Source organism: Elaeis guineensis, chromosome 3, assembly GCF_000442705.2.
Source record: "Elaeis guineensis isolate ETL-2024a chromosome 3, EG11, whole genome shotgun sequence".
In the NCBI taxonomy this organism is placed as follows: Eukaryota; Viridiplantae; Streptophyta; class Magnoliopsida; order Arecales; family Arecaceae; genus Elaeis; species Elaeis guineensis.
The window spans coordinates 122,614,495-122,627,883 of NC_025995.2; the positions used below are offsets into that span (position 1 = coordinate 122,614,495).

At 34.6% G+C, this 13,389-nt stretch overlaps 1 protein-coding gene across 12 annotated transcripts; it reads right to left on the reverse strand.

Moving 5' to 3' along the window:
• Window positions 1-76: 76 nt before the first annotated feature.
• LOC105040398 (endoribonuclease Dicer homolog 3a-like) lies at window positions 77-13,339 on the reverse strand. Of its 12 annotated transcripts, XM_073254759.1 has the most exons (10): window positions 13,194-13,302; window positions 11,269-11,339; window positions 10,161-10,225; window positions 8,950-9,039; window positions 8,774-8,825; window positions 6,244-6,462; window positions 3,578-6,121; window positions 2,792-3,474; window positions 743-822; window positions 77-472 (listed from the first exon to the last, which is right to left on the reverse strand). In XM_073254759.1, exons 3-7 carry the CDS (start codon window positions 10,186-10,188, stop codon window positions 6,070-6,072), a joined length of 441 nt encoding a protein of 146 aa, XP_073110860.1. In that variant the 5' UTR covers window positions 10,189-10,225; window positions 11,269-11,339; window positions 13,194-13,302; the 3' UTR covers window positions 77-472; window positions 743-822; window positions 2,792-3,474; window positions 3,578-6,069. The 12 variants fall into 12 exon arrangements, with proteins under 12 accessions (XP_073110860.1, XP_073110858.1, XP_073110852.1 ...); XM_073254757.1 differs by having other exon boundaries at window positions 10,394-13,339; XM_073254751.1 differs by having other exon boundaries at window positions 3,578-3,840; window positions 5,854-6,121; window positions 10,161-13,339.
• Window positions 13,340-13,389: the final 50 nt, after the last annotated feature.

Below are 13,389 nucleotides of genomic sequence, written 5' to 3' on the forward strand. Positions count from 1 at the left end.
CTAAAACACTACACTCCAATGCACCCTTGCTGCAAGAAGATGAGATAGAAAGGTGAAAGAACCAACTTGACCAAAATTCACTTGCAAATGGAACAATAGTCATTTTTTTGGGTCCAACCACAACTGGTTTCCATCAAAAGGTTTTGGTTAATGCATCCTGCTGTTGGAATCCTCCACAAAGTCCAGCTAGACCAGAAACAGCAGTCACTGCCGGTAAGTCTAGAAGGCTCTCAATTCTAAAGAGTCCATTACCCACAAACGAAAAAGTCAATTAGCACCTTGAACTCTAATCTATCTAAAATGTTAGACTGTTGGCTTTTTGAGGAATTAAATTGGCTGCATTAACATCCTTGAAAACATACTACATGAGAAAGGCATCAAGCGTCGCAGTTGCAGTAGATGGCGCAGGATGCTAAACCTTGTTTCTGGTTTTATTGTCAGCTGGCATCAAATCCTCAAGACTTGCAGTTTCCTGGACAGATGAAAAAATACAGGCTGGTTTATTATGGCAAATATTTTCATCTAATAGAATACATCAAACACAATGGATACTGTGATTTTATGATGGGAACTAAATAGGCGGCAAATATCCAATGGACATGGTAACTGCTACATTTAGATCAGATAGCCTAGATTCCATAGGGTATGCATAATTTATTCGTACACAACATGTAGTTTAGACTTTATAACTCCACTTAATCAGTTTTATCTGTATAATTATGAAATACCAAATTAAACTAACCTTTGTTTCTTCTGTTGATTTAAAGCTAGGCATTGGCAACTGTGATCTTTTGTAGAGCTCATATGTTCGCCATGTCAGTACTGCACCCCATACCAGTACCATTCTATCAGTGTCGATATGTGATACGATACAAAACAGTGAGATGGACTGACTATTGGTTCAGTATGAGACTGTATATATAACAGTTTGGTACCAATATAGTATGATATATCTGGAATGATAGGATACCGATCGGTATGGCAAATCTTGGCTCATATAGTGGGTTTATGGTCTCCTCTTTGCATTTTAATTGTCAAAAGAATTGCAAAAGTAAACCAGTTAACAAGCCCAATTAAATCAATTTCTAAGAAATAACAGAACGAATGCATCAACTGTAATGGATAGATGTGCAAAAATTGCTTGTATGTGTAACTCTTGCAAATGGCATTCTGTACTCAAATTCTGTCACCAAAGCTACCATGAACCATATAACCAAGCAAAGAAATTAGATGTATGTGTTAAACTCGAACTTTCTTTTTAACTATTCATTGCTATATGAAGCATAAATAAATTTTCAGGTCAAGAATTGCAGACCATCTTACTGTGTATAATTTTAGGGGCTGTTTGGCTGAAAGATTTTATAAAACAAGTTTACCAAAACTGAAAATGAATGAGTTTTATAGAAATTGTCATTTGGTTCTTTTCCATTGAACCTACTTTATCAAAACTGACTACTCATAAAACCTCATAAATAAGTTTTATGAAAAACAGGTTTCCTTGTTTTTTATAAAAATATATTTTACAGATACTTATATTTTATGGTTATCTGTTTTAGGAAAACTCCAAACAGCCCCTTAATGGACAGGACAGCACCATATAGCTAACTTAAATTGTTTTGACATTATTCAATTATTGTCTTTAACATATAATTTTCTGCATGTGGCAAAAAGAAGAAGTCATTCTTATGACTATTGTTGGGCACCCAAAGTATAGGAATAAGTGAGAACTAACTTGGAGTTACATAAGGATGCAGACAAGAAAAAAAAGAATAAATAAATAAATACACACACACACACACACAAAACTGTCGATTTAATTAAGGATGCGAGAGGTGCAGTTCATAGAAAGATAACACAAAGTAGGCAGTAGGAACTTCTAGCATCTTCGATCTACTATAGAAAGATGAAGAGACTGGTAAGGATGTCTCTAAGAGGGATAAAGCAAAGCAAAATGGGTGGAGATATGCTCTGTGAGATTGTCAGCTACTATCATGAAGGTAATCACTTTCCATAAATGATGATAACAATTTCCAAAAATATTTCATAAGACAATCTTTGACTGTATGGGTCAAAAGTTGGTCTCCAAGGATCATATGAAAATAACATAAGCACCAAGGTTTGCCGTATCAGTTAGCAAACAATAGCGGACATACCATACCATACCGATATTGAATTGGTATGCAGTCTCGTACCATATAGACATTCGATAGGCCTTACTGTCTCATACTATATTACATACTAACACTATAATAAGATAGCACTGGCATAGGACCTGGCACCAAGATGGTGAACCTTGATGAGCACAATAGTGATCATAATGTTAAGATGGCTGAGTAGTAAAACAAAGACAATGAAATCAAAATATAAGTGCAGATATAAGCTATTATATAATTTTTCCCAAGGTTAACCACACTCTCATGTGCAGTTGCAGGTGTGAAATTATGGATATTGTGACATGGAAGGAAAAAGATGCCATAGCCTGACAAATCAAAGTTACTCACAAATGTTGGAAGCTATGCACTTTCAAATATATCAGAATCTCGATATATACATATACATCATACATACATACATACACACATATATGCATATATAGAGACATAACCAGCTCTCATCAATATTTTTTACCTGTCCTCTTTGCCATTGCACAGTAACCAAGTAACAAAATTATTTAAGCAATGAGTACTAGTAGCTAAATGAAGATCAGATTTTTTTTTTTTTTTTCAGATGTCAAACATCACAAAAATAAGTTAACCAAGGATGGGATGTTTCTGAAAGTAGAATGACCAACCTTCATACCAAGAACATAGAAGGTTTTGTGGACTGTGGCTGTGCTTGAGCAGCAATGATGGCTGACCTGGATGCCGAAGCACAATACAATAGCTGGACAGTCAGTCTAATTAGTTCACTTGAAATGGCATAAAGGCCATCAGCAGGCAATGTATAATACATAGCATTACAATATGTCAAATAGTCAACTGATCTACTTCTTATTAAAGTACTTGAAAAATGTACGAAATTCTGATGATGATTTATCATTAGTCCCAATGTCCCAACAAATAGACTAACATCACATGAACCAATTACCATGTCAAGAACAAAATACATCTTGCCTGTATGGATTGCAATCACTGCCATATCTTATAAAGCTCTGAAGTGTTGCAACCTCATTAGCCAATTGATTCATATCTGATTCACAGCGCCAGCCTCAGGTGCACACATATTTCTCATAAATCTTATGACGAAGCAGTTGCATTGATTCTCTTTCAATTGATGCATATAAATTAACGATCGTGATTAGACCAAGTTTGCAATGGGCAATGGTAAAAGCAAATACATGTACAGAGTGTTCCATAATGATTTGTCATCTTCCTTAGTAAGAATTCCCTTGGTTGCTGGAAGATTTAGATCCTAAAATTAACTTCCAAATAATCCATTGAAGAAAATCTCTTGGAAGAGTTTTGCTTGTTCCACCTGGTATGAAAGATGACAAAATGATTAGGTCAAGCAACATGAAAGCACAGAGAAAACAACTTATAAAATGAAATGAATCAACTCCATTTAGCAATAGAAATACTTGTTCAATATCCAACTGAATACGCCCACAGGGAAAAAAAAAAGGCCTTGACCATCTAATCAACCAAGATCAATTTCTGCAGAAGCAACATCTTCATCCAGTATCACATCAATCAGCAGAACAAAGAGTAATTCTAGCTGACTTGATCACACGTAAAGTTCAACTTATATCCCTGCAAAGTTACACCAGCTTTTTCATGTGCGCAAGTTCCAGACATAGCACAAACAGTCCTTGTCCCATGTAGCTCTTTCTTGTTGTTGTTCCTTCCAACAAAATTGAACATTTAGAACAAGTCATAGATAAAGAAAAACAATAAAATGCTTGAACAGTTCCTATACTGTACAGACTGCCGCTGGTAATGTGCACTTAAATATTTCAGAGAAAGCATAAAAAATAACTAGCTAATCTGTGCATTACCTGTAATTCATCCTATCTAATTTCTGAAACTTTTTCGAAACATGGAATGAATACGAATCAATTTCTTTTTTCTTTGAAGACTATATATTGCAAAGTTCTATTCATAATTTGAGCATATGTGTCAGAAGATCCTAATAATATTATTAGACAAATGTCCAAGCATATGATTCAAGCCAAGTTATTGAGGATTCAAAGACGTCTTTGGACAAAGAGCTAAACATTCTATCTGACCTAAACTCGCAGACACTCCTTTTATTTGGATGATTTCTTGATAAAAGTGCATCAAGATATCTGACTCTTGACAAGTGATCTAAATCACATTAAGAAGGTAAGTATATAATGAAAGGACTTATTAGAAGTTGAACTCAAAAATACCAACTTGGATCTCCACAAGTTCAATGTGGAAGATGGGTTTCAGCCCCATAAGTCCTCACCGTTTCTTGCACTGGCCATTCAGGACACTAATCCATGCTTTTCTCTACAATCTATTTCTGACATCATGTTATTTGCCTTGCAATGCTTTTCAAAGTAAAATACTCTCCTCATCAGTTAACACAAGAAAAGGACACACCAGATCTGTGGTTACACCAAAATTTTGAATATCAACTATCAATAATTAGAACATAAGTTTACAAAATATGAATTAATACATAAAATATATTAATTGGCAGCAACTTTTCAACATTCTCTAAAAGATGCAATTATTACAGACAGATTTTTGAAATCATCATGACAGATTTTTGAAATACTTCCACATGTGAATCCAATAATAACTTCATTCATCTAAAAATAAACCTCATTCATGAATTTAAAGAAACCATTAATGAGGCAGTGATGTATACTGAATTCAACACATGAAGAAGAAATTAAAGCTAATCTTAGCAAACTTTTAACAATGTTGTCACAATGGGCTTGGCATAATATGGGTAAGTTCTATAAACCCATATAGGTAAAACCTTTTGATGCTTCATAAAGTCCCATCTCCATGATGGTGAACATATTCTAAGTGCCTTGGTTGTAGTTGTCAAGAAATAAATAGGATCAGTTTCTACACCATTGATTGTAAAGAGAAAAGGTCAGCTTTCCACACCACAATAAATAAGATGAATCTGTTAGTTGTGGTTGTCCAAAAATATTACTGGATCAGTGGTTTGGTAGCATTTTTCTGGCTGACAGACATGAACTCTAGATCCCATTGCCAGTTCCATCCAATATGTGGAAATGATACCATTGCTTCTGCCATTGGTATCCTTCATCTACAGAGTCTAATATCAGACTGCACTTTCATATATCAGACTGTACTTTCATATGAAGTAAAGATGATACCTAAAATGTTTAGCGCAGAATAGATGCCTCCGATAAATGATCAGAGACTGTTCTTCAATGCTAGATTTAAAATGCTTATGCTGGTAAACTTCATTAGTATAGGTACCATTATTTCTGGACCTTAGTCATGGAGATGCTAACCAATGCCTGAGTTGTTCTGTAAACCAATATTTTTTTTTTTTACTGACCCAATACTTACTGTCAAGTTATAGATTATACATGATGCAATTCTGCACAATTCTAAGATAATATAACAAAGATCACAAATAATTCAGATCCTTGCATATTAAAGACCCCACATTGAACAAAAGAATGTTTAATCTAATTTATAGTTTACTAAATGCAGAAATGCTGGAAGATGCATTATCAACTCTAGATATTGCTCTAAAGTATACTTAAGCAAATAATAAATCAAGAAATTTGCATTAGTGCCTCAATAACTGCCAGGAATGGTAGTGAAAACAATTGGGTTGATAACAAATAGATTTCTATCTCTTATTGTCATAAAAAATGCATCATGAGAGATTCCTTACCAGCCCCTACAGCAGTTCCTTTTTCCTCAAATTTTTTAGCTCACACAATTTCAAAACTCTTCAACAAAAGGGAGAAAATGATCATGAAGAACTCCCAATTGATGCAGCTTTTTACATGCATCCAGGCTTACCAACTGCTTTGCCACATGAGAATTTTGATGAACTGGGCCCACTAATTTTTGAAATGAAGCACTGGGAGGTAAAGTCAACGTGCATTCATAGGACCCACCACACTGTGAATTTGAATACTGGTTTTGGAGAGAAATAGCTGCAACAAGAACATTTTGTGCCAACAAAGACCATAAAAAGATCTTAGCAAGCAAAACAAAACAAAACAGGGAAAAAAGTTTAAAAATGGCAGCCTTGATTATCAAGAAAAATGTATCGTACTTATCTCTAGGAATCTTTTCACAATATTTATAGACAAGACTGACACTGGAGTCTGCTTTTACTCTTGCACCAGTTGACTCAGCATAACATGCATCTATATCCTCATCACTAGATAGCTCGCAGGTAAGGGCATCAGGGTCCCTATTTAAAGTAATGTCCATCAGACAGTGCTTGCTCTTAATGATATCAAATAACAGATTTCTTTGTTGGATGTGTCCCCTGAAGTACATATTTTTATCATAATTTATTCAGCAGCAATCTACAAAGCAAATTTACGAAAAAAAACCCTCTAATCATAAGCATTGCACAAAGAATTGAAAGCAACAATAAAAAGCCAAAGGTAAGCATCTCAAAAGTTGCCTGGTAGATTGAGTAAAAAAAATATGCCTAACAGTCATGGTGAACCAGCCAACAGAACAGCAACTCAACAAAGAAGTGATAAAGCACAAGTATTAATCACATTTTAAAGGGGCTAACACATCGAAACAACTGAAAACAAGTCAACTAATAAAAAATTAAAGACAAATTTCAACAATCTGAATGGACGCTTTGCACCCTAGCTTGCATATTGCAAGTCAATTGTCTAGGGTTTTAATATCACCTTTAAGATGTTTGAGGACATTGGAATTTGCTAGCAATATCAATCAATTATTTGCTTAAGAATTGCCTCCAAGAAGGGGGGGGAAAAATCTCATAGGCTAACACTTACGTTGGGCATCATTGATCTTGAGATATTGGCAGTCTCTCTACTAGCTTTCACCTTTATTCAGGAATGTGAAAACTCCTGAAGGGTCATCACTTTCAAGAATTCTGTTCCATTTTTCTGATTCATGAAATAATTACCTAAAAGAAATGTTAAATACATCAATACATGAAATGATAAAATCATGAATGCAACCCCATTGTATGAGCTTAAATATCCCATAGTTAGCATAGATGTACATTTATTTATTTATTTATTTTATTGTTATGAAGTTTCCTCTAGATTGTAAATCTCTATGTTGTTCATTTAATGATAAGTAGGCAACAGGTTGTGAAAGAAATGAATATATAACTAGAGTAGCACTGATTCTGCAGGTTTACAACTTGAAAGGCAAGGAATAGTACAATAAAATAAATGAGGCTTAAACTAAGTATTTGATACTAAGATGTATACATGTAGACACCATATAGGAAAGAGAGGCAGGTTTGCTTAAAAAAGAAAATTAGAAGATAATAATGGTAATGACGATCATAAGTGGCACACTGTTCAGGCATGATGACATGATGAAAACCAGCTTGCCGAACTAATCTGGTGACTGGACATAACTACGAACATTTTTTGGCAACTCCAAACATATCACATAAGAACAATCTGGTATGTGGATACTCTCTTCAGCCACATCAGTAGCAGACAATGAATTTACCTAGACAATACAATCTTTTGCTTCAGGATTCAGAATGTAGTTCAAAACTTTAAATCAAGAATATATACCAAGAATACCCTTCCAGAATGAAATAAACACAGTGCCTCCTTTCGCATTTTTGGGTTGAGTGCATCAACTGAAGCAATCCCTCCAGTTAAATAAGAAACCATCAAATGCGACAAATAGCTAATTTTCTTCAGCAACCACTCTACTGCTATAGCAGTAATAATTCTATATACGAGAATGAGGCACATGATTTGATGCGCTGGAGCCAAATTGAATAGATGAATACGAAAAAAAGGTGAACTGAAAGTGGACGAAAAAGAGATATATGGACTAGCAGGAGAACTTACTTAAAAATCTGCATTAATTCATACAATTTTGGAGACATATAGCCTAATCATATTGCTTCTAAACAGAGTACAGTCTCTAGGAGAACTCATAACCTGAAAATGACTTTAGAAATTCAAACACCATCCTAAAACTGACGCAGCCTAAAAACCCAAATCATGATTATAAACATCATGGACATGCTTTGCCCCTTCACCTTTGTTGATCGCTCATATTGTAGTTACATAATCATTGCAAGCGAACACATTCGAGCTTGGCTAACATAACATCCTACTAAAAGGAAATAACTAAACCCATGCAATGCACCTTAACAAGTAAATTGTTTTTTAAATTATTTCAGCAATTTCATTGGATTTGTGTAAATTAAATCTACAATGAATACAAAATATTTTGATATTTTCCTGATAAAGGGAATTACATAATATATTGTCATGACCTCATCTCTATTTACTTTCATTAAACTTGTCCATGTTAAAATCCACCCAAAACCTAAAGCTGGTAGGTGGACAAGTCCATGTGTACTCGAGACTAACTAGAGTCCCTTACCTATTTGATATGGGACTATTCCCACTCTCCAACAGTCTATCAGCACACTTAGATAAAAAACCATATCATGTATGATGTTTTTGTCAATTGGAATAACTTAGATTAGACATCTTGTACAATTCAGGTCTTCTCCCCTATTTGTATGATCTGCCATGGACCATGGAGTGGGTAAAGAAAGTAGTGACCGTGTTATATATTTGCTATATGTAAATTGAGCTACTGCCTACCTTGCGAAAGCATGCATTATCATATGGTTGCCTAGCAAGTAATGTCCACAGTCTGTAAACAACATGAAAGCAGGAATCAAAACCATAGATTGCCAAGTCTATGTAGATATTAAGTCCAAATACCGATTGAATATAATTAATCAGATAAAGAATAATTAATCACTCAATCATCATACCATCCAGCAACTGTTTTGCAATTGCATGCAACACTTCCTCAAGAAAGGCATTATATTGAACTACATTCTTCATAGCAGAATCACACCCCCCTGCAGGGTATGGAATATGAACAGTTTCCACACAGATTTTAGTAGCCTGTTATAAATTAAATGGCAAAACTATACAGAACAAATGACTTACTAATTAAGGTTAACAAGAAAGACAAAGAGGGAAGAAATGAACTATCAGTACATACTGTTAACCCAACAGGACTGAGGGTGCATTTGGTGTTGCTTCTGCTTTTTAAAAAGTGATTCTCAGTTATCATTTTCATTCAAGTTCTTAAAAAAGGTACCTATTTATATATTAGGCATTTGGTGATGTCATATGTTACAACCACTTTTCATGTATAGGTATATCATATGTGAAAGATAAGGATCAATCTCACAAAAGAAGAAGCCAAAACAGTTTTGTAGCTTCTCCTAAAAGCATTTTTCTGACTTCTGCTTCCTGTAGAAACGCTTCTTAGATGATGTTATGACATACTAGTTCCTTTTTTCTTATTCAGATGTAACTTTTGTGCTTTAAAAGTTACAGGAAGGACTCTGTTAAGCGACACCAAGCATGACCTTAGGCAAGGATTTAACATCGTGGGGACAAGGTTGTCCTCCTTGAGGAGGCATTCTGACAGTTAGGATGGTGGATGTTAAGTCCTGCACGATCCATTTCCAATCTCGCCCCATCCTAACACTTGGGACAGTGGGACACACCCTGACATCCCAGTGCATGCAATGGGGCAACCTTTTGGGTTTAAACCTGAAAGGTGGCATAACCACTCTATTGCTCAAAAAGAAAAATAGGGATAAAAAAAATGAAAATTACAGTATTGCGTATGGTAATACTTCACTGGCACAGATTAGACTACGGTCATCCATACAGAAACAGATTTTTTCATGCCAATTGGACATTATCTGTCTTGATGCTTTAACTCTTTCGGTGACATTGCTATGCTAATATAATTGTGAGTTCTACAACTGGGCGACTGAGGCATCATACTGCATGAATACAAAAATAATGCTGAATGATTATATTTATTAGATCAAATCTGACTGCAAAATGAGGAAAAAAGCAAATATACAAGATGGAAAATAGAGATGTGAAAACCTTAACCCACAATAATCCCAGCTCACTTTTTATATCTTCGTGAAGGAATAGCTTCAGATTACAGTACCTTTTGATTTATTTAGCTGCCTGGCCATAGAGTTCCATCTCACTTCCACCCACCACAGTATACATCTGTAAAAGAACTGAAAAAAAATGATAATCCACCCAAAACAGACATACTTCATGAATCAATGAGCATAAAGAAAAGATATATTTTTTCCACTCTAAGATTAGCAACAAAGAATGCACAGGAAACATGCATTCACCCAAGATTAGCAATAAAAGGAACCATGCATTCACCTTAGCATCCAAAATGGTTTTAAAGCTCAGAAAGCTGATCTTGAAATCCATAACTGACAACACCCTGATATGAAGATACATATAAAAGGTAGACTGAAGGAATAAGTACATATAACAGTGAGCAACAACAATCAGTCTGGCTTCTTGGCATCAACTTTAGGGATCCATCCTTTTTCTACAATGTTAGTTCGTCTCAAGCATAGAAGTCGAGATGTTGACAATATGGCCATCATGGTCCATGCTTCTCTTTGATGTTGAACATTGACAATCCATAACAGAATCTTAACCCAATACACAACAAAAGATGCAAGATAACCAAAAGAAAAGAATGCTACCAGGAAAAGGATATAGGTACAAAAACACATGATTATCCAAGAAGCCCACACGCAGGTACAATTCCAACACATATTTGTGTTTCATATCTTATATTTTTCACATGTTTGCATAGACAAACCATATACAAGTCTTCAGACTCACCATGGTTTATGTGCAAACTATAAAAAGCATGTACATGCAGATAAATAATTCTTCATAGAAAACAGAAAGAAATAAAAAGCATACTAGTTGAGAATTGATGCTCTTAATTCTTAAAATGTGTGCATGGAGATGCCCCAGGGTTGGGAGAAAATCGGATTGCTGATTTTAAACTTAGTCTGATGTGAAAAAGGTTAGCATACAATAAAAGAAAAAAAAAAAAATCAAGTATGCTTCCTTTTTTGAATATTAGCTTCTATAAGTCATCGAATGCGAAAAGTGCAGCAACATTTTAAAGAAAACTAGTCAACATACATCCAATAGTCAAAATTTTGACAGGCTAAGAAGCAAGACAAAGTAGAGAAATCTAAATACAACTAATACTTTGTAAAACTACTTGCCTTTTCTTGCAACTGGTGAAGCAGTGATTCCAAAAACACCTGCCCTAGAGCACAGATTTGTGATAAAATTCCTATATCAAGATATCCAAATAAAAGATGTAGAGTTCTGTAAGCATCAATACATAGAAAAAGCCATAACAATATAGCTTCAATGATTTTTCACAATATCTTTATTATTCTAGTGTAAGGATGGTTACCAGTGGCATCATGACACTCATCAAATATCATTAAATGACAATATCCATTGTGAGGAAAGCTTTCCTTAAAGCATCATGAAAAAGAACTTAAAAGTTCAAGTGAAAGTGGGACCTCCTAATGGAAATGTGACCTAGACAGATGTGCATCTTCAATCAATTCTCCAACAAAAAAAAAAAAAAAGTCTAAACGTCTTTTCCAAATAAACTGTAAAACCAAGGGAAATAAATAAAATCATGGATTTATATGTAAGATTAAGAAAGGCACAAATACTTGCTTGCCAAATGATAAAAAGGCAAAAACACCTTCCACCAAATAATGAAACTTTGTATATAAAGCACTATACCTAAGCATATGCATATTCATAGGGTTCCATAAGATATCTATATACCCAGTAATCCATCCTTACATATCAACATAGGTCATAAACTAAGAGACTGCTAAAAGATGGCAACAATCTATATGCATAATCTGGTGAAGTCAACAAGTAATAATTACATGAAAGTACGTTATGGTAACAGCAGAAACAAAGGCTGACACTCCAACTATGATTGGTTTATTCATAGACAAAAATACCGTGATATGCAAACAGATCAACATCGATGTATCATCAAATTTCTCAGTATCAGCAGCAGTTAAGATAACAAAAAGTAGTGTCTCAGCCTGGACCACATGCTATAGGGCATCTGCCAGATAGTACTGAAATTTATTGTAAATCAACATGGTGTTACGTCAACCAATATAAACCACTTATTGACATGAATCATTGATCACTAATTTTCTATATTTAAATTTAATGTTAAATGAAAAATAGCAATTTAGTTGTAATGCATGTACTGACATTTTATTATATCAGAGATACCAGTAATTTATGTTTTACATTTAATATAATATTGACAATGACCCTAAACAACATGAAAGTAATGTCATGATCCAGACGAATTACTCCAGGCATTACAGTAGTATCGAGTCATATGGTATTGTATAACCATTATAAACCACAACTCTACATATACACTCTACTTACTTTTCTTTGCTTTGTATATCCATTGCACTTCATCGTAAGGACCAAATTTGAGATCTCCAAAATTTAGGATATGGATGCATCTAATGCAAGCAAGAGAAAAATGGGGCCGATAAATGTACATATGAAAGCATTCATGCATATCCACATGTCCATATACAATGCTAAAATGGTTTGGGACAATTGCTTAACTGAAGGGTTCTCAAACTGGGAGTTCTGATTATTCTAAAAGAAAATTTCGAGGATGTGGAAATTCATCGATACCATTGACTAACAACCAGTTAAGAGAAATATCTGCGATCCTTTGAAGAAGAATATGGTTCATTATGTTTATGGATTATAAAGATATAACACGTAAATCAGTAAACCATCATCATTATACACACACAAATTAGTAAACTCTAGCAAAGTAACCCAGTAGGCATGTGCTCCACTCTCTGAATTAGACAAATTCCCGTAAAAACAGAGCACAGCTAGTGACGCTATGGGGTGACAGTGAATGATGACAAGACAGCAGAGTAATGAATTAAATCATAGGATGAATCATTATTTATACATAAGGAGTTAGAAAAGAAATAGATCGCACCTTCACTGCATTTAGCCTTTTTAAGACAAAATGATCATAGCATAAAGATAGTGTTGTTCTAAAGGGGAAAAGAAATAAAACTTTGTAGTGCAAACTTCAGCATATGCACGCATATATTACCTCCACTAAAAACAATCAACAGTTGGGAGTGGAAAAAATAGTTATTTGATAAGTGAAGGCTTCCTTTTCCAGAAAGCAGTAGTCCACTCATCAATGGTGGTGCGCACCAATGTAATGAGCCGCTTCAAGATTGGTGTGGATCTTAATCACCTCGAATTGCTGTCAGCAGTGAACAAAAAGAAATTAAACCAATAAA

What these genes read in the sequence shown, in the direction of transcription:
- LOC105040398 (XM_073254751.1), bottom strand. Translation starts at nt 10,278, where the DNA reads ATGAAGTATGTCTGTTTTGGGTGGATTATCATTTTTTTTCAGTTCTTT. An exon ending in TGCAAAACAGTTGCTGGATG is followed by an intron (nt 8,826 to 8,949) that starts GTATGATGATTG and finishes TGTTGTTTACAG; the next exon opens with ACTGTGGACATTACTTGCTA. An exon ending in ATAATGCATGCTTTCGCAAG is followed by an intron (nt 6,463 to 8,773) that starts GTAGGCAGTAGC and finishes TATGTACTTCAG; the next exon opens with GGGACACATCCAACAAAGAA.